Source organism: Pristiophorus japonicus, chromosome 17 (assembly GCF_044704955.1).
Source record: "Pristiophorus japonicus isolate sPriJap1 chromosome 17, sPriJap1.hap1, whole genome shotgun sequence".
Taxonomy (NCBI): domain Eukaryota; kingdom Metazoa; phylum Chordata; class Chondrichthyes; family Pristiophoridae; genus Pristiophorus; species Pristiophorus japonicus.
In genome coordinates, this window is record NC_091993.1 from 12,832,036 (window position 1) to 12,852,689 (window position 20,654).

Sequence of the window (20,654 nt, forward strand, 5' to 3'; positions counted from 1 at the left end):
CTCTTCGGGCGGGGCCCCCCCCCCCCCCCCAGTGAGAGGCCGGGCGGGCGGGCCCCACCGCCGAGGTAAGATGCGCAGGCCACTTGGCCGGGGATAGGAGCGACGTCCCTTCGGCCTGGGATAGGGTCGTCGCCCCAGAGACAGGACACCGGCAGCTACTGCGCACGCGCCCAGCTGCCGGCACTGTTTTTGGCGCAGGGTTGTAGCTCCGCCCCCAGCAACTCCTGCTGCGCCGCGCCGAGGTGGAATTGGGCCTACAGCTATCGGAGAATCGCGAGGTAAGTATTCGGCGCAATTTTTGTTCTATAAATTAGGTGGGCCTCTCCGATGTGCACTGTTCTAGCGGGCGGCCGAAACTCAACTCCATACATGCAGATGGTCACTCTGGACCAGTTTCACTACAGTCCCAATTTCCTCTAAGTAGTTATGTGCTTCAGTGCTCCAAGCAAAAATAACCCCTCTTTTGATGGCAGCTGTAGCCCCTTTAAGAACTGCAGATGTTCTCGAGGCCTAATCTAGGTTGGAGCTTGCAGATGTTCTCGAGGCCTAATCTAGGTTGGAGCTTGCAGATGTTCTCGAGGCCTAATCTAGGTTGGAGCTTGCAGATGTTCTCGAGGCCTAATCTAGGTTGGAGCTTGCAGATGTTCTCGAGGCCTAATCTAGGTTGAGAACGATCCAAAATATTTGGTAGGGTTGGCCATTTCTAACTTAAATGAGCACAGAGCTGACTGAGTGCACTGGTCCTGTAACCTCAGTAATGGGATCAAAACATGTACCCAATTATGTCAATTTTCTCTCTTGGTTATGAAACGCTCTACTTCTGTGAGGTGAAAAAGCATGCGGGTCTGGAAAGAAAGCCTAGAACTTGTGCTAATTCTGGCTGGTGGATTTAGGAGGTCTGTAGCTTGAATCTGTGATCACAAGGCTGTGAAGTCAACAGCTTAACTCTTCGATTATTGCCCAACCCAGGAAAATTACTGTATCCATGGTCAGATAATTTTGTAAGCTTTTAGTTCACACAACTAAATAAATACAAATATTACAGTAATAAAGCTGGTCCAATGTCAGGACTAGCTTTGTTATAGTAATAACTCTGAAACTAAAAAAACACGCAAACCACAATTTTATTTTTTATTCTATTTATTTGCCTGTGTTCTATCCCTTCTCCTGAAGGTATTGACTCTGTTGGAGCATGGTTCTATGGGTGTGAATCACCCTCTTGTGTTTAATAATATTTGCGTCTAATCAGTGAGTGTTGGCAGGATATTCAACCACAGGGTATCATTGCCAAGCTAAGTCCTTTCTTCAGTTGACGGCCTCGTGCACATTTCAGCAGAAATCACTGGATCATGACCAGGAGTTGGAACGCTGATTTTCTCCTCTAGTTCAGGGCACTGAGGACAATAGTAGCTCTGCTGCGAGACCGCTGAGATTTGCTAACTTGTCACAGCCGAGGAGTTGAACCTGTGACCTTTTGGTCTCTAGGGTTTGGTTACATGAATTTTAACTACTAAGGGAACACCAGAAATACAAGTTTAGCAAAAAATGTAAACATTTCAATTCATCATCATCATTGACAGTCCCTCGGAATCGAGAAGACTTGCTTCCACTCTTAGCATGAGTTCTTAGGTGGCTGTACAGTCCAATACGAGAACTACAATCCCTGGCACAGGTCGGACAGATAGTCGTTGAGGGAAAGGGTGGACAGGGAGCCTGGTTTGCCGCACACTCCTTCCGCTGTCTGCACTTGATTTCTGCATGCTCTCGGCGACGATACTCAAGGAGCTCAGCGCCCTCCCGAATGCACTTCCTCCACTTAGGGCGGTCTATGGCCAAGGACTCCCAGGTGTCAGTGGAAATGTCGGACATTATCGGGAGGCTTTGAGGGTATCCTTGTAACGTTTCCTCTGCTCGCATTTGGCTCATTTGCCGTGGACGAGTTCCGAGTAGAGCGCTTGCTTTGGGAGTCTCGTGTCTCGTGTCGGACTATGTGGCCTGCCCAGCGGAGCTGATCAAGTGTGGTCAGTGCTTCAATGCTGGGGATGTTGGCCTAGACGAGGACGCTAATGTTTGTGCATCTGTCCTCCTCGGGGATTTGCAGGATCTTGCGGAGTCATTGCTGGTGGTATTTCTCCAACGACTTGAGGTGTCTACTGTACATGGTCCATGTCTCTGAGCCATACAGGAGGGTGGGTATTACTACGGCCCAGTAGACCATGAGCTTGGTGACAGTTTTGAGGGACTGATCTTCAAGCACTCTTTTTTCCTCAGGCGGCCGAAGGCTGCACTGGTGCACTGGAGACAGTGTTGGATCTCATCATCAATGCCTGCTCTTGTTGATAAGAGGCTCCCGAGATAGGGGAAGTGCTCCACGTTGTCCAGGGCCACGCCGTGGATCTTGATGTTTGGGGGGGCAGTGCTGTGTGACGAGGACAGGCTGGTGGAGGACCTTTGACTTACTAATGTTTAGGTAAGGTCCATGCTTTCATACGCCTTGGTAAATACATCGACTATGTCCTGGAGTTCAGCCTCTGTATGTGCACAGATGCAGGCGTCGTCCGCGTACTGTAGCTCGACGACAGAGGTTGGAGTGGTCTTGGACCTGGCCTGGAGACGGCGAAGGTTGAACAGCTTCCCACTGGTTCTGTACTTTAGCTTCACTCCAGCAGGGAGCTTATCAACTGTGAGGTGGAGCATGGCAGCAAGGAAGATTGAGAAGAGGGTTGGGGCGATGACGCAGCCCTGCTTGACCCCGGTCCGGACATGAATTGGGACTGTGATGGATCCATTGGTAAAGATCACGGCTTGAATGTTGTCGTGGAGCAGGCGGAGTATGGTGACTTACTTTTGGGGGCATCCGAAACGGAGGAGGACGCTCCATAGACCCTCGCGGTTGACAGTGTCGAAGGCCTTTGTAATGTCGAAGAAGGCCATGTATAAGGGCTGGCACTGTATACGGACCAAACTCCCAAGGCCCCACCTCACTCCTGGCCAAGAACAGGGAAACACTCATCAAGGACACCGAGGCAGTCAGGGCCCGCTGGAAGGAACACTTCGAAGATCTCCTCAACCGAGACTCTGCCTTTGACTCGAGTGTTCTCGACTCCATCTCACAGCATGCTACCCGCCGCCACCTCAGTGAGACCCCAACACTACATGAGGTAGAAAAGGCCATAAGACAGCTTAAAAAAACAACAAGGCTAAGGGAGTGGATGGAATCCCTGCTGAGGCACTGAAGTATGGCGGAGAGGTACTACTGGCGCGAATACATGACCTCATCTCTCTCATCTGGAGGGAGGAGAGCATGCCGGAGATCTCAGAGATGCAGTGATCGTGACCATCTTTAAAAAAGGGGACAAGTCTGACTGCGGCAACTACAGAGAAATCTCCCTGCTATCAACCACTGGGCAAGTAGTCACTAGAGTCCTCCTCAACCGTCTTCTCCCCGGGTCGAGGAGCTTCTCCTAGAGTCGCAGGATTTCGTCCCTTCCGGGGAACAACGGAAATGATTTTTGCAGCAGGACAGCTGCAGGAGAAATGCAGGGAACAGCGCCAGCCCAGATTTCAATTCTGATTACTTAGTTAACACTTTTTTCACTTGTGCCATTCTTTCTGAATCCAATTTTTGAACTGTTCTTTTTTTCTATCTAACCTAGCATATCTTGTGATCCTTTTTACCCCTATGAATAAACTTTAAAAAAATATATATTTTATCTACCTTCATCCCATTTAATGCTGTCAGACATGTTGGATGTAGAAACAAAATTTTTATTGGCTGTAAATTAGTTTTAAAGGTATTCTTTCAGCCATTTGAGAGCTCATATATTGAAGATCAACATGGCCGCATCTCTAACGCAATCAAGTCAAAATAGGAAGAGGATCTGCTTATGAGTAAACTCATCAACGGGCTCCAGAGCTTGATAATGCAAGGACAATTAATCTTGCCTGAGGTGCTAAAATAGTTAAATAACTGTTTCTAAAACAGTTTTTGTTATTTGTCTTTCCTATCTCGCTCTGTGCTTCTTGTATCTTCAAGGTAATCTTAAACTAAGAGGGTTGGGCAGTTTGGGCGAGCTGCATGGATGGCACAGTGCTCATCTTGAATTGGCCATGATTGGACACAATGGAAGTTTTTTCCCCTCTTTCTCTTTTAGTTAGTGATAATTATGAGAAACTCAATCCAGGGAAAACCTGAGGTACAACTATCAGCAGAAGCTGTGGCACTTGTATGGCCATCAGGTAATTTGATTGAGTACATTACAATTGTGTCACTGTTTCAACAACATGTTTGACATCTGACTCTTAAAAGTAATTGCTGATAATATTTTGTCTTGAACCTCAAGATTGCATATGTATTGGGTTTTCAAATGGTAATTTATTTTCGTAATTAATTCATATGAATCTGCCAAAATCTTGAAGAAAAAAAATAAAGGACATTGTCAAATTGGGTATAAAGCTAGACAAAAAAAGCCATACCATACATCACAGTTCATAGGACTGTATTTCACTTGAAAGAAAACAAGTAATTAAATCTTATGTGTATTTAAGTTAATTACATAATACCAGCTTCTAAAACAGAGAAGTTAAATGGTTGCTTTAAATCTGGTGCAGTAAAGGGAACCATTGAAATGAAATATATTATAGATGTATTCTAGGGTTATACAAGCTCTATGATTTCCATGTTGGTGCTGACCTCTTCCTCCTTAGTGCTCTTTAAATTTAAATTGTATCACTTATTTTTTGTTTTAATTATTCTACATATTGAGTTTTATAAAAACTATACATGCAAAATGTTTGCCCCCAGCTTCAAAGTGTAAAACTGTGCCGTAGACAATTGGCCCCTTTAACTGCTCCTGTTATATCTCATCAGCATTGGTTACATTTGGATTGTGTGTGGGGGAGCAGAATCATGATGATAAATGTAGGATAATGCAATGGTAGCAGTCAATTACAGAGCAACTAAATCCAAACAGTGGGTGGCCTTATTTTTTGAAAATTATCGAAGGAATTTAATTCAGTAGGAGAACAGTTCATTTCTGTGTACTCAGTGGTCATTCTCACTGGGGAAACGTAGAGTCTTGGCTGAGGGACAACAAAAACTGTATTTAAGTAGATCGGCATGATTGTAAACAACATAGAAATGCATTTTACAATAATCCGTTAGAGTAGTCGTTGCAGTATTTCATATGAATTAGACTAAAATTGACCAGCCAGAATTCTTCGCAACTATTGGGAATTTCTCTCATTTTTGGAAGTAAATAGGTGAATCCCTTCACCAGCCTTTCATCTGTGTTGTTAAGGCACCAGCTTCTGGCTATTGCATGTGAACTTATTTTTTATTATTTCATGGACTGGTTTAAAGCAACATTAAAATCTTAATTGAATTGTATCTTTTACCTGTGTATGCCCATTGTTGAATGCATTACAGGTTGATTAACTGATCAAAATTGTGAGGGTACCATTGTTATGTTCAGAATAACTCCACAAGACTATGTTGTAAGCTCAAACCATTGTGACCTTGGTCTCTTTTTAATGTCACTCCAAAGTGAGGAAGCAGCATGGTAGATTGCCTTTTATACCTGCTTGCCCAGGGTGCACAGGTGACCCTTAGGTCTGCAACAGGTGTGGCCCCCTGGTGGCAAGTCTTACACATTGGTGAGGTTTGCATACATAACATCACTCTCTCCCCCCCCACCCCCCTGCCAAAAGTCTTATGTACAAGTTATTTACAGGTTTAGGTGATCTGGCGCTCTGCGTTCCTGGGTCGATCGCCTGAGTTGAAGTCCTGGCATGGGTGAGTTGGTCGGATCATTGTTACACGGTAACGCGGTTGGTTTGATCGGACTGTCTGGCATGGTAGGTTCATCCTCATGGTTGACAGCGAGGTCGATTGCTGGTTGGGTTTGTGTTGGTGGATCATAGATGGTAAAGTCTTGGTTGTCAGTAAATCGCAGTTTGGTCTGATCCAGTGATTTCTGCACGTTTGCCCATGCAACATGTTAACAACAAGCACTCTATTCCCCTCCTTGGCTAAAAAAGTGCCAGCAATCCATTTGGGACCATGACCGTAATTGAGAACCCACGCAGGATCATTAACCTCAATGTCATGCGATACAGCCGCACGATCGTGATACGCGTTATGTCGGTGCCGCCGGGTTTCTACGTGATCATTGAGATCCGGGTGGACTAAGGAGAGCCTGGTTTTGAGTGCTCTCTTCATTAACAATTCAGGGGGAACCTCGGTGAGCGAGTGGGGGCGCGTCCGGTAGCTGAGCAGGACCTGAGATAACCGGGTCTGTATGGAGCCGTCCGTTACGCACTTCAAGCTCTGCTTGATGGTTTGGACTGCCTGTTCCGCTTGACCATTGGATGCGGGCTTAAATGGGGCAGACCTGACATGCTTAATGCCATTGCGGGTTATGAACTCATTGAATTCCGAGCTGGTGAAACATGGTCTGTTGTCGCTGACAAGGACGTCGGGCAAACCATGGGTGGCGAACATGGCCCTGAGGTTTTCAATGGTGGCAGTGGACGTACATTACATTATTATACATTCAATCCATTTAGAGTAAGCGTACACTCCTACTGGAAACATCTTTCCAAGAAAAGTGCCGGCAAAATCTATGTGGACCCTGGACCACGGTTTGGAGGGCCATGACCACAGGCTCAATGGGGCCTCCCTGGATGTGTTGCTCAACTGTGAGCAAGTGTTGCATTGGTGTACGCATGACTCTAATTCGGAGTCATGTGTTTTGGGCCACCAAACGTGCAACCTGGCGATAGCCTTCCTCATGACTATGCCTGGGTGGGTACTGTGTAGGTCGCGTATAAACGTTTCCCTGCCTTTTTTTTGCAAAATCACGCGATTCCCCCATAGGAGATAATCCGATTGGATGGACAATTCATCCTTATGTTGGTGGAACACCTTCATTTCATCTTGCATTTCCCCGGGAACCGCCTACCAGCTCCCGTTAAGGATGCATCTTTTTACGAGTGATAACACAGGGTCTTGGCTAGTCCAGGTCCTGATCTGGCGAGCCGTGACAGGTGACCCCATGCTCTCAAAAGCATCCATTACCAGAAGCAAATCTGTGGGTTGCGCCATTTCCACCTCGGTGGTGGGCTATGCCAGCTGACTGAGGGCGTCAGCGCAGTTCTCGGTGCCTGGTCTGTAGCGGATTACATAGTCACAGCAGACAGAGTTAGTGCCCATCTTTGGATGCGGGATGAAGCATTGGTGTCGATACCTTTGCTTTCTGAGAGCAGTGAAGTAAGCGATTTGTGGTCGGTTTCGAGCTAGAACCGGAGACCAAATAGGTGTTGGTGCATTTTCTTAACCCCGTATACACATGCTAACGCTTCTTTCTCAACCATACTGTCGGCTTTTTTAGCCTTGGATCAACTTCTGGATGCATATGCAACCAGTTGCAGTTTGCCTGACACATTTGCTTGCTGTAACACACAACCGACCCCGTACGACGACGTATCACAAGCTCGTACTAAATGTTTACATGGGTCATACAATACAAGTAACTTGTTAGAGCATAGCAGGTTTCTGGCCTTATTAAAGGCTGTCTCTTGAGATTTACCCCAAACCCAGTTGTCACCCTTGCGCAGCAATAAATGCAAGGGTTCCAGCAAAGTGCTCAACCCTGGTAGAAAGTTACCAAAATAGTTGAGGAGTCCCAGGAACAAACACAGCTCCGTCATTTTCTGTGGTCTGGGTGCATTCTTGATGGCCTCCATCTTGGAGTCCATGGGTCTGATGCCGTCTGCCGCAATCTTTCTCCCCAGAAATTCGATCTCTGGCACCAGGAAAACACACTTGGAGTGTTTCAGCTTGAGTCCCACTCTGTCCAGTCACTTTAGAACCTCTTCCAGGTGTGCAAGTGTTCAGTGGTGTTGCGACCAGTGATCAAGATGTCATCTTGGAACACCACGGTGCATGGAACCGATTTCAGCAGACTCTCCATGTTCCTCTAGAAGATGGCCGCGGCTGAGCGAATCCCAAAGGGGCATCTGTGATACACGAACAGTCCTTTGTGTGTGTTGATGCACGTCAACTTCTTTGACAGTTCAGCCAACTCCTGTATCATGTAAGCAGAGGTTAGATCTAGCTTGGTGAACGATTTTCCCCCTGCTAGCGTTGCAAATAGGTCCTCCACTTTAGGTAGTGGGTACTGGTCCTGAAGCGAGACTCGGTTGATCGTTACCTTGTAGTCCCCGCAGATTCTGACCACCCCATCGCTCTTTAGCACCGGCTAGATTGGACTGGCCCACTCATTGAACTCGACTGCCGATATGATTCCCTCTCGTTGAAGTCTGTACAGCTCGATCTCGACTTTCTCTCGCATCATATATGGGACTGCTCGGGCCTTGTGATGAATGGGCCGTGCTCTAGGAATAAGATGGATCTGCACCTTGGTGCCTGTGAAGTTGCCGATGCCTGGCTCAAATAACGGCGGCAATTTGTTTAGCACCTGGGTGCACGAGGCGTCATCCACCGAAGACAGTGCTTTGATGTCATCCCAGTTCCATCGGATCTTTCCTAGCCAGCTTTGCCGAACAGCATTGGGTCATTGCTTGGTACAATGCATAGTGGGAAATCATGCACCATTCCGTCGTACGATACTTTCACTGCTGCACTGCCGATAACGGGTATGAGTTCTTTGATGTAAGTGCGCAGCGTTGTGTGAATCGGGCTCAGTTTTGGCCTCTGTGCCTTGTTGCCCCACAGTTTCTCAAAAGCCTTCTGGCTCATGATTGACTGACTCGCCTCCGTGTCTAATTCCATGGAGACTGGAATGCCGTTTAGTTTAACTTTTAACTTTATTGGAGGGCTTTTGGTGGTGAAGGTGTGTACCCCATACAATTCCTCTTCATCCTCAGGTTGAGTAGCCTCTCCTGCTCGTTCAGCGTGATTCGTGCTGAATCGGCCATCCTCTGCTGACTCTGCCACGTGGTGAGTCAGAGCTCGTTTGCACATTCGCTGGAGGTGCCCCATTGTTTCCCAGTCCTTGCACACATAGTGCTTGAATCGACATTGATGGACTCTATGACTGCCCCCGCAGCGCCAACATGGTGCTAATGGATAGACATTCACACCCCACAGCGGCCTTTGAGTCACCCAAGGCCTGGCCTCTGCGATCACGTACGGTTCTGCCTGCTGAAGGCATTATTTTATGCACAGTACTTGCCGATGAGCTTCAATACTGTGAAGATATCTGTTTCGTGTTGTCACTCGTGGATATGAAAGCCTGGGCTATCGAGATGGCCTTGCTCAAATCTAGGGATTCGGCAGACAGCAGTTTGTAAAGAATGACCTCGTGGCCGATTGCAAGCACGAAAAAGTCCTGCAACATTTCCCCCAAAGATCCTGTCAAATTCGCACTGTCCTGCAAGGCGTCTTGGGTCGGCGACAAAGCTCGCCACGTTCTGGCTCTCTCAGCGATGGTGCGTGTAAAAGCGATACCTGGCCATTAGGATGCTCTCCTTCGACTTGAGGTGTTCCCAAACCAGCGTGCACAGCTCTGTGTAAGTCTTGTCCATTGGTTTGACCGGTGCCAGCAAATTTTTGACGAGGCCATATATCAAAGAGCCACATATGGTGAGGAGAATCTCTCTGTGCTTGACCGCTGTCTCAGCCACGTCCCGCTCGTTGGCCACTAAGTACTGGTCGAGACGCTCAACATGATGCGCCAGGTTGGCACCACCCCACACCAGCTCCATAAAGCATCCTTGTAATGCCCAAGCCATTCCTTTCACACGTCGCCATTGTGGGGGGTACCGTTGTATCTCACCACTCACTACAACTCACTAAGCCTCTTCCAAAGGGGTGCACAAATCTGTCTAAGAACGCAAAGTATTCAAAATAAAGATTTCAATGTGTGACAACACATTAGCAGAAACTCTACGTGAACATTGGCTAAAGGATCCAAGTGCCTACCCTGCGAGTGAGAGTTTGGAGGAGTGCCCACTGTCAAAATGACCCTGATTGACAGCGGGTCAGAAGTCTGCTCTGAATCCACCTCCCTGTCAGTTTCTCAAGTGCCGGGCTAAAGTTAGTTGGTATGATTGGACAAGGATGAGGGTGAGTGTGAGGGGCGGCTAGTGAGATGGAGATGTGATAATGTAGATAGAAGAGGGATGGGTGGAGGTGCAAGGTAAGTTGGTGTGAGTAAAGATTTGCAGGAGTAGGGTAGGGAAGGCAGAGTGATGGGGATGTGATGAGTAGCATAGCAGGATGAGGACTTTGGCTTTGCAGTAACGTTTCGTGATGTACTGAGATCATTGAAAGGCTTGCGCCACTGCAGCCTGCTCTTCCTGATGACATTGCTGCTTGTACCCTTCTGTGCAACGTGCAACCAGGCTGCATTGGTGTTCTGGGGAGGTCTTTTCTGCCCATTGGAAGGGAAGAGGACCTCCCTGTGTGCTGTGACTCTATAAGTATCTGGAGGGAGTGATGGGAAAGACTGGGTGCAGCTGTGCACCTCTGCAGTGCATGTCAGTGTTTGCAGCACCTCAGTGCTCAAGGACACTGAGAGAACAACTGTCAAAATGAATGTGGGCATGGTCCCTTTAAGGAAACAGGCTGATGACGCATCTTCAAATGACATCATCAGACCTGCTTACTGTTAATTGGCTGGGAACCTCACAGGGCGGGCTTAACAAGCCCCATCAATGGACAATTGTTTCGAGAGGCGGGCTGGAGCGAGGAGCAGGTTGCCACCGATGCCGGCCGCGCACACTGGCAAAATCGCGGCCTATATATATGGACGATCAGTGGTTTATTTCTGGTGGATTATTTTAGAAACCGGACTTTTATTTGAATTAGAATTGTACATTGCACACCCAAACATGCCACCCTATTAAATTCTTCCCCATTAGTTTCAGTTGATTAATCTTTAATACATAAAATATTTTTTCAAGAAATAGATATAAATATTAAAAGCAACTAAAACTTGTGCTTATTCCCAACAACTCCACAATGTATATGTCAGTCAGCTTGCTTTCACATCGAACGGACCAACTATTCACATTGCGACAACCCTATTGTGCATGTTGCACTTTCCATTTTGGTACTTTTAAAAAAAAGCTAATTAGTCAACTTGTGAAAAAAACAGAAACAGGACTTGGTGGTTTACTGAAAAATAAGCAACCAATGAACTGGAAAAGTTTATTATTTTCTTAAACCAGTGATTCTTCTTGTATCTCTTCTATTATATGATTTGTAGACCAGTTTTGTTTAATAATTCTTCACAATTTATTTACAGGTGGAGCTTGCAGAGATCTGTGCAAAGTGTGAGCGCTACATTGGCACTGAGGGTGGGGGTATGGACCAGTCCATTTCATTCCTGGCAGAAAAGGGAACGGTGCGTGATTTTTCAATTCAAGTTTTTGGACATATCATCACTTGCATGAAATGGCTAAAATGCTTTGTGTCTGATACTTATTTTGTTCCAGATATTAGTTTTATCATGTTAGCTGACATTGTTAAATAAGAACATAACATAAGAAATAGGAGCAGGAGTAGGTCATCCGGCCTCTCAAGCCTGTTCCACCATTTAATACGATCATGGCTGATCTGATCATGGACTCAGGTCCATTTCCCTGCCCGCTCCCCATAACCCCTTATTCCCTTATCGCTCAAAAATCTGTCTATCTGTGCCTTAAATATATTCAATGACCCAGCCTCCACAGCTCTCTGGGGCAGAGAATTCCATAGATTTACAACCCTCTGAGAGAAGAAATTTCTCCTCATCTCAGTTTTAAATGGGCGGCCCCTTATTCTAAGATGATCGGCCCAAATTTGGCCTTCCGTTTTTTTCCGCGCACCTTCGAGCCCCCCGTCGACATTTTACCTCAAAAGCAGCGGCGAAAAAACTCCTTGCAATCATGGCCGATTCTCGGGCCGTCTGTGGAGCTGGCATGGCGTACAATGAAGAGAGGTGGGCGGAGCTAGGTCCTTGCTGGCCGCGCAGAGCCGGCGGGGGGGCGGAGCCTGATCTGAGTGACTGTGAGAGTGCCGGCAGCAAATGCATGCGCGTTGCAACGTTCGCGCATGCTCAGTGGGGCATTAACATTGGCAATCGGCCATTTTTAAAGAGAGAACCTTTCTCTGAGTTTTAGATGCCTGCTTGATGGTTTGAAAGCTATAGGAGTGCTGTTTGGAGTACTCTGCAAGAAATCAGCTGCTAAACCTCCACAAGGAGTGCTGCATAGGTGAGAATCATTCATTGCTGCAAGCAAAGTAAGGACTTTGTGTTTTTAAAAATCACTGAGTGTCAATTCAATAGAGCAATGCAACACCGTGCCCCAAGAATGAAGAATTTCACGTATCAAGAAGTAGAGGTACTAGTGAATATAGTCGAGGAAAGATGGCAGGAGCTGGATACGAGCAACAGAGGTCGTGCAAAAGTGCCACCCAAAGAAATTAATAAACGCTGGAACAAACTTGCAGAAGATTACTGCGCAGTGGTGAATATCACGAGAAATGGAAGGCAGTGTAAAAAGAAATGGCAGGACCTTGGTCAAGCAGTTAGTGTAAGTAATATTTTCATTTGTCAATAGAATTGCATCTGTAAATGTGACCATCTGTATATGTCCCACCCAGCAGAAAGACACCCTCTGTAACAAGTTATGTTTTCATCTTTGCAGAAGAAATTGGCCCACAACAAAAGGGAAAGAACTCAAACAGGAGAAGGCCCGCCAAATCTACACCCACTGACACTCTTGGAGCAGAGGGTCACTGCTTTGATGGGTCCTGCCTGGAAAAAAGCAACCACCACTGCACAAGCTGGGCCCACACACGAGGGAGAGGGTAAGTACTGAAAATTACTTGTGGCCCTTCAAATCAACCTGCTGCCTGGCCTGCTACATATGAGCCTACTCATGCTACCCACCCTGCCCCCTCCTCTACTACTAACCATTTGTCCAGGGAAGGCGTGAGTTCGGGGCTAGGGGCCCAGGGTCAGCACGGGCCAGCCCACACTGCGATATGTGTGCGCACTAGGTCCAGGCAGCAGAGCACGTCTCCAGTTGTCTTGGGTAATCCTTGTCACTGGACCAAGACCTAGCTCTGTCAAGCCCGTGTGATGGCTGATGTGCAACGGCCACCACATGCTAAAAAAATCCACGCACTGGCATCTTCCACCCTTGAGGATGTAGTTCAGGTTCTTCATTTGAAACACCTGTGAATTCATCCTTTTTTTGGCTTGGAAGCAAGTCATCCTCGTTTCAAGGGACTGCCTATGATAATGATATATTTTGCAGAACCTGATGCCAATCCTGAAGATACAGAAGAAGATTCAGATGCGGGCGAGCCAGACTAACTTTGTAGGGGGGAGGGGATGGCCATGGAGAGGTATGAAGGGTAGAATCTTGAACTTGTGTTGCCAAGCACTTGCATGATTTCCGATTCGTCATTCTGTGGTTTGAGCGTGGCCCAGTCCCTGCATAGTGCTTTAGGGTCTAGTTTGACATTCCGTGGTTTCAGCTCATCCCAGTTCCTGCATATTGCTTTAGGGTCTGGTTCGACATTCCGTGGTTTCAGCTCATCCCAGTCCCTGCATAGTGGTTTAGGGTCTGGTTCGACATTCTGTGGTTTCAGCTCGTCCCAGTCCCTGCATAGTGGTTTAAGGTTTGGTCCAACATTGGATGCTTTCGAAAGTCCAGAGGTTGCGGGTTCCAGTGCTGCTGGAATGCAGTATGGATCATTCAGTGCCCCAATATCCCAGCCTGCGCCTCCCAGTGCTGCTGGAATGCAGTATGGAACACTCAATGCTCCACCGTCCGAGGTTCTGGATCCCACTCCTGCTGGAATGCAGTATGGAACACCCAGGGCCCCACTGTCCCAGCCTGCGACTCCCAGTGCTGGTGGAATGCAGCCTGTAACACCCATGGCCCCACCTTCCCAGCCTGCGCCTCATACTGGAGGGATTCCGCTAAACAGACCAGGGCGAGGCGAAGGAGAAATGTACCATGCTGTCCTGAGCTGGAGGGTGCAACAGATGTGGCTCAGGTGATGGCATTGGGTATGGAGACCAATGAGCTTACCCGATCACTCGTGAACACCGTCAGTGGGGTGGATGATGAGGTAACGACACTGACGGCAGAAATAGCAATACTGTCACGGGACATGAGGGAGGACATTTCAGAAGTAGCGGGAACAACGGCACAGGCCATCAGAGAGGGAATTTCAGAGGCAGTGGGAACGATGGCACAGGCCATCAGGGAGGGAGCTGCTTCAAAAAGGGAACGCAGCCAGGCCAATCCATTGCCACTCCCATGGCAATCCCCGCACTAGTCTCTAGAGACCCAAGCTGTAACCCCCTCCCCCCGCTACCACCACCACTACTACCTCCCATGAAGCAGTGCACATTCACAAATGTGGATCTGAGATGGGTGCAGCCTTTCTTTGCTGCTGTTGTTTTTGTTGTTGTTGTTGATTTTACTCTTGTAACTGTTTTCAAATGTAAATTGTTTTGTAAGTGATGTAACTTTACAAGACTATAAGTGATCTTAGGGTTTTTAAGTGATCTTAGAGAGTAAATGTTCCCACATTTTGTAAGTTATTTAATTTCACACCTAAAAAGTGATCTTGAAGTTTGTGATTTTAGAGTGTAAGATTTTTCACATTGAAATTGTTTTGTAACTTTTGTAACTTTACAAGTTTATAAGTGATAAAGTTTTTAAGTGATCTTAGAGTCATATGAAAGTACAGTTTGATAAAAAAATTATTTTATTACACTAAAGTGAAGTACATTCTAAAATTTTCAATAAAATATATTTTACATTGAAACTGAATCATGTTCCATTAACACAACACACAGCCCAGCTCTTGTCACTCCCCAAACAAGGTAAGAAACCCAAAGGTCTTTTGTTCTCTCCCCTTCCCCCCTTCAGTCATGTGACTTCTCAGCAACCCCCGCCCCCCCAACAGCCTGCAGAGTTCAGCCTTCTCCCTCCCTCCCACCCACCACCACCAGCCCCCCCCCCCCCCACCACAGCCTGCTGTGTTCTTTCTCCGTTTCCCCCCTGCCCCCCAACAGCATGCTGCGTTCTTTCTCCATTTCTCTCCCTGCTCCCCCCACACCACCAACCCCCCACAGTTCTCCCGATTCTTGCCCTGGCTGAAGGGCTTGTGTCCTGCACCTTGCCCTGGCCGAACGGACTCCAGCACGGCCAGCCTTCAGTTTAAGGTAGGATTTGATGCAGTACTTTTATTTGTTACTTTAATTATTTACTTCACTTCTTTATTATTTATTGAATTGTTATTACTGCTTGTGCTTTGATTGGTGCTTGAAATGTTGTTACTTGCGCCGATTCCTTAACTGTAAGTAAGGTCTTTCTGTGCGGACAAAAGTGGACACATACACTTCCCTAAGTTAGTTTAGTACAACTTTTTTCTGGACAAATTGGCATAAATGGTGTAAGTGGCTGGGAACGCCCCCTTTTGGGAAAAATAACCCGACCTAACAAAAAACCGAACTAACTCACTTACACTGGCGCAAATTAAATGGCCATATTTGCAACTAAAAAGATACACTAGAAAAATCAAGTTACACCAAAAAAAATGTGCAACTCATGGGGAAATTTGGGCCCTATGTCCCCAATTTTAGTTTCCCCTAGGAGTGGAAATATCCTCTCTGCATCCACTTTGTCAAGCCCCCTCATTATCTTATATGTGTCAATAAGATCATCTCTCATTCTTCTGAACTCCAATGTGTATAGGCCCAACCTACTCAACCTATCCTCATAAGTCAACCCCCTCATCTCCGGAATAAACCTAGTGAACCTTCTCTGAACAGCCTCCAATGCAAGTATATCCTTCCTTTTAATACGGAGACCAAAACTGTATGCAATACTCCAGGTGTGGCCTCACCAATACCTTGTACAGTTGTAGCAGGACTTCTCTGCTTTTATACTCATCTACATGTTGTCCCTTGGTGATATCATCCAGAAACACAGCGATAGTTTCCACATGTACGCTGATGACACCCAGCTCTACCTCACAACCACTTCTCTTGACCCCTCCACGATCTCTAAATTGTCAGACTGCTTGTCCGACATCCAGTTCTGGATGAGCAGAAATTTTCTCCAATTGAATATTGGGAAGATCGAAGCCATTGCTTTCAGTCCTGGCCACAAACTCCGTTCCCTAACCACTGACTCCATCCCTTTCCCCAACTTCTGTCTGAAGCTGAAACAGACTGTTCACAACCTTGGTGTCATATTTGACCCTGAAATGAGCTTTCAACCACATATCCGCAGCATAACTAAGACCGCCTATTTCCACCTCCGTGGCATTGCCCGTCTCAGCCCTTGCCTCCGCTCATCCGCTGCTGAAGCCCTCATCCATGCCTTTGTTACCTCTAGACTTGACTATTCCAAGTCCTGGCTGGCCTCCCACATTCTACCCTATGTAAACTAGAGGTGATTCAAAACTTGGCTGCCCGTGTCCTAACTCGCACCAATATTAGAAAATTTGCTGATGATTCTGTGATGTGTCTCCAAAAAACCAGCACCAAGGGAGTTAAACACTCAATTGCTGTTTTTATGTTACGGACCCACTTCCATTATTTACAAAACATCGACCAAAATGAGCAAATTCTCCATAAGACACCGTTGGGTAGAAATTCGTCTTGCACAGTGGCGTAAAATGGGCGGTATCGGATAGGCCGCTCATTAAACACAGTGCCTAATATTCAGTTCCCTTGACTGCAATGAGACTGAACATCAGGGACTGCGTATAACGGGCGCCCGATCCGATACTGCCCGTTTCGCCCGAGACGAATTCCTAGATTCATGTGCAATTACATTCAGGCAGGGAATGACACCTATTGAGGAGCACCCTGTCAGTGTTTAACAGTGGAGATGCTGGGATTGATAGAGATACTAGAGTTTTGCTTGATTACTTTTGGAGGACAGAGAGTATTCATTACAGAACTTGCCCTTCGAAGACTGAATAAATGGGGTAGAGTCCACGATAGGGCAAGTTAAAGAAGGCTAACTTTGAAGGTATGAGGCGTGAATTGGCTGAGATGGATTGGCGAATGATACTTAAGGGGTTGACTGTGGATGGGCAATGGCAGACATTTAGAGACCGCATGGATGAACTACAACAATTGTACATTCCTGTCTGGCATAGAAATAAAAAAGGGAAGGTGGCTCAACCGTGGCTATCAAGGGAAATCAGGGATAGTATTAAAGCCAAGGAAGTGGCATACAAATTGGCCAGAAATAGCAGCGAACCTGGGGACTGGGAGAAATTTAGAACTCAGCAGAGGAGGACAAAGGGTTTGATTAGGGCAGGGAAAATGGAGTATGAGAAGAAGCTTGCAGGGAACATTAAGACGGATTGCAAAAGTTTCTATAGATATGTAAAGAGAAAAAGGTTAGTAAAGACAAATGTAGGTCCCCTGCAGTCAGAATCAGGGGAAGTCATAACGGGGAACAAAGAAATGGCGGACCAATTGAACAAGTACTTTGGTTCGGTATTCACGAAGGAGGACACGAACAACCTTCCGGTTATAAAAGGGGTCGGGGGGTCTAGTAAGGAGGAGGAACTGAGGGAAATCCTTATTAGCCGGGAAATTGTGTTGGGGAAATTGATGGGATTGAAGGCCGATAAATCCCCAGGGCCTGATGGACTGCATCCCAGAGTACTTAAGGAGGTGGCCTTGGGAATAGTGGATGCGTTGACAGTCATTTTCCAACATTCCATTGACTCTGGATCAGTTCCTATGGAGTGGAGGGTAGCCAATGTAACCCCACTTTTTAAAAAAGGAGGGAGAGAGAAAACAGGGAATTATAGACCGGTCAGCCTGACATCGGTAGTGGGTAAAATGATGGAATCAATTATTAAGGATGTCATAGCAGTGCATTTGGAAAGAGGTGACATGATAGGTCCAAGTCAGCATGGATTTGTGAAAGGGAAATCATGCTTGACAAATCTTCTGGAATTTTTTGAGGATGTTTCCAGTAGAGTGGATAAGGGAGAACCAGTTGATGTGGTATATTTGGACTTTCAGAAGGCGTTCGACAAGGTCCCACACAAGAAATTGATGTGCAAAGTTAGAGCACATGGGATTGGGGGTAGTGTACTGACATGGATTGAGAACTGGTTGTCAGACAGGAAGCAAAGAGTAGGAGTAAATGGGTACTTTTCAGAATGGCAGGCAGTGACTAGTGGGGTACCGCAAGGTTCTGTGCTGGGGCCCCAGCTGTTTACACTGTACATTAATGATTTAGATGAGGGGATTAAATGTAGTATCTCCAAATTTGCGGATGACACTAAGTTGGGTGGCAGTGTGAGCTGCGAGGAGGATGCTGTGAGGCTGCAGAGCGACTTGGATAGGTTAGGTGAGTGGGCAAATGCATGGCAGATGAAGTATAATGTGAATAAATGTGAGGTTATCCACTTTGGTGGTAAAAACAGAGAGACAGACTATTATCTGAATGGTGACAGATTAGGAAAAGGGGAGGTGCAAAGAGACCTGGGTGTCATGGTACATCAGTCATTGAAGGTTGGCATGCAGGTGCAGCAGGCGGTTAAGAAAGCAAATGGCATGTTGGCCTTCATAGCAAGGGGATTTGAGTACAGGGGCAGGGAGGTGTTGCTACAGTTGTACAGGGCATTGGTGAGGCCACACCTGGAGTATTGTGTACAGTTTTGGTCTCCTAACCTGAGGAAGGACATTCTTGCTATTGAGGGAGTGCAGCGAAGGTTCACCAGACTGATTCCCGGGATGGCGGGACTGACCTATCAAGAAAGACTGGATCAACTGGGCTTGTATTCACTGGAGTTCAGAAGAATGAGAGGGGACCTCATAGAAACATATAAAATTCTGACGGGGTTAGACAGGTTAGATGCAGGAAGAATGTTCCCAATGTTGGGGAAGTCCAGAACCAGGGGTCACAGTCTAAGGATAAGGGGTAAGCCATTTAGGACCGAGATGCGGAGGAACTTCTTCACCCAGAGAGTGGTGAACCTGTGGAATTCTCTACCACAGAAAGTTGTTGAGGCCAATTCACTAAATATATTCAAAAAGGAGTTAGATGAGGTCCTTACTGCTAGGGGGATCAAGGGGTATGGCGAGAAAGGAGGAATGGGGTACTGAAGTTGAATGTTCAGCCATGAACTCATTGAATGGCGGTGCAGGCTAGAAGGGCCGAATGGCCTACTCCTGCACCTATTTTCTATGTTTCTATGTTTCTATGTTTCTATGTTTCTATGTCTATGTCTATGTTTCTAAGTTCTCCAGAGCCTTCAGAACAAGTGCATTAATTTCACACCAACTGACAACTGATAATCTCTTCCTCTTGGTGAGCGTAATTTTATTTTAAAGTTGTAATTTTAAGAACTCCATAAAAGTTTGAATGAAATTTCAGTTCAACTACTTTTTGTTTTTAGTTTGCCTACTATAGCTTGCAGAGACCATAAGTAAAGTACCATTATTGTATGAACAAACTTTACTCTGAAATGGGCTATATTATTCTGGTACAAACTGCAAAATTGACTGCAGTTATTTATCACAATTCTAGTACTAGCAATGACTGAGCGATGTAGAATGTTACCCTCAGTAGGTGTACAATAGGGATATTCTCAATAGGAATGCTACTGCTGTCACGATACTCTGTTGTACAAGGCTTGGCAAGTTGTACAATACTTGGCAACAATGCTAGCTGAAAGCATCCTTGTTCGGCAACCCTAGCAATCATGATGGTATATTTCTTTCACGTTTTTAATTGAGATTCAGGCAGTGCGTGATCTTCGAACATACAATTTAAATTACATGGAGTGGAACGTTAGGTCAACTGAAAATTCTACGCTGTTCGTAACACCCGTGAATGCCAGGTTACTCATAATACATCTGTTCTTTGCTAGTGTTTTTATCCTGATTCAGAAGAACACAGACATATGGAAAAAATAAACATATTTTTCCCAGTTCCGCCCAAAATTTGACATACAAACATTTTTTTTTCATCCATTGTTCTCCTCTACTGAAAATGCTGACTCATGCTGTGGTCCTGGTTCCTTCTAGTACCTAACTCCAGTGTTTATTCTTCATGCGAGAGTCGAGAGAGTGTCTCAGGAGGCCACTTGACTGTAGAGGGCATTGCAGCTGCGCTCAATCCTGCTCTCACTTCACATCCACATATGTACAATTTCCAGTAGGACTGCTACTGTAGCTCATGGATGTTGAGGACAATTGCATTTCATGGAAATACATAGAAATTGCAATACAGAAATGGGTCATTCTGCCCTGCCAAATCCATGTTGGTGCTTATCTTCCACACAAGCAATAATGCTGATCCTATGTGCCTGCCCTGTTTCCATATCTCTATTCCCTTTTCCTTCAACCACCTATCTAACCTATTCTTGAAGGGTGAAATAAAATCCGGTAATGCGGGGCAGGCAGCAGCTGTGGAGAGAGAAACAGTGTTAATGTTTCAAGGCGATGACCTTTCATTAGAACTGGAAAAAGTTTAGAGATGCAACAGGCTTTAAGCAGTTACAGAGGCAGGGAAATGTTGACTTAGTCTCTGCTTCAATCACTGACATTGCACAACCTCATAATCCTCTGTACAAAAAAACAAAGTTCCTCCTGCTCTTTGTTCTAAATCACGTGTTTAATATTGTATCTATGCTC

The 20,654-nt window shown here is 46.2% G+C and overlaps 2 protein-coding genes across 4 annotated transcripts in view; one reads left to right on the plus strand and one right to left on the minus strand.

Moving 5' to 3' along the window:
• The window catches only part of galk2 (galactokinase 2), a 166,215-nt gene that overhangs the window by 64,021 nt on the left and 81,540 nt on the right, over positions 1 to 20,654 (plus strand). For both annotated transcript variants that reach the window (XM_070858393.1, XM_070858394.1), the window contains exon 6: positions 11,274 to 11,372. In XM_070858393.1, coding sequence (XP_070714494.1) covers positions 11,274 to 11,372 — 99 coding nt within the window. The remainder of the gene's footprint in view (positions 1 to 11,273; positions 11,373 to 20,654) is intronic.
• Positions 1 to 20,654, minus strand: part of LOC139227553 (protein FAM227B-like) — a 408,664-nt gene that overhangs the window by 2,589 nt on the left and 385,421 nt on the right. The window contains exon 16 of one of the 2 annotated variants that reach the window (XM_070858391.1): positions 20,284 to 20,426. The exons of the other annotated variant lie outside the window; for it this stretch is intronic. Coding sequence (XP_070714492.1) covers positions 20,373 to 20,426 — 54 coding nt within the window. The 3' untranslated portion in view covers positions 20,284 to 20,372. Of the gene's footprint in view, positions 1 to 20,283; positions 20,427 to 20,654 lie in introns of those variants that run through there. 2 annotated transcript variants of the gene reach the window in all.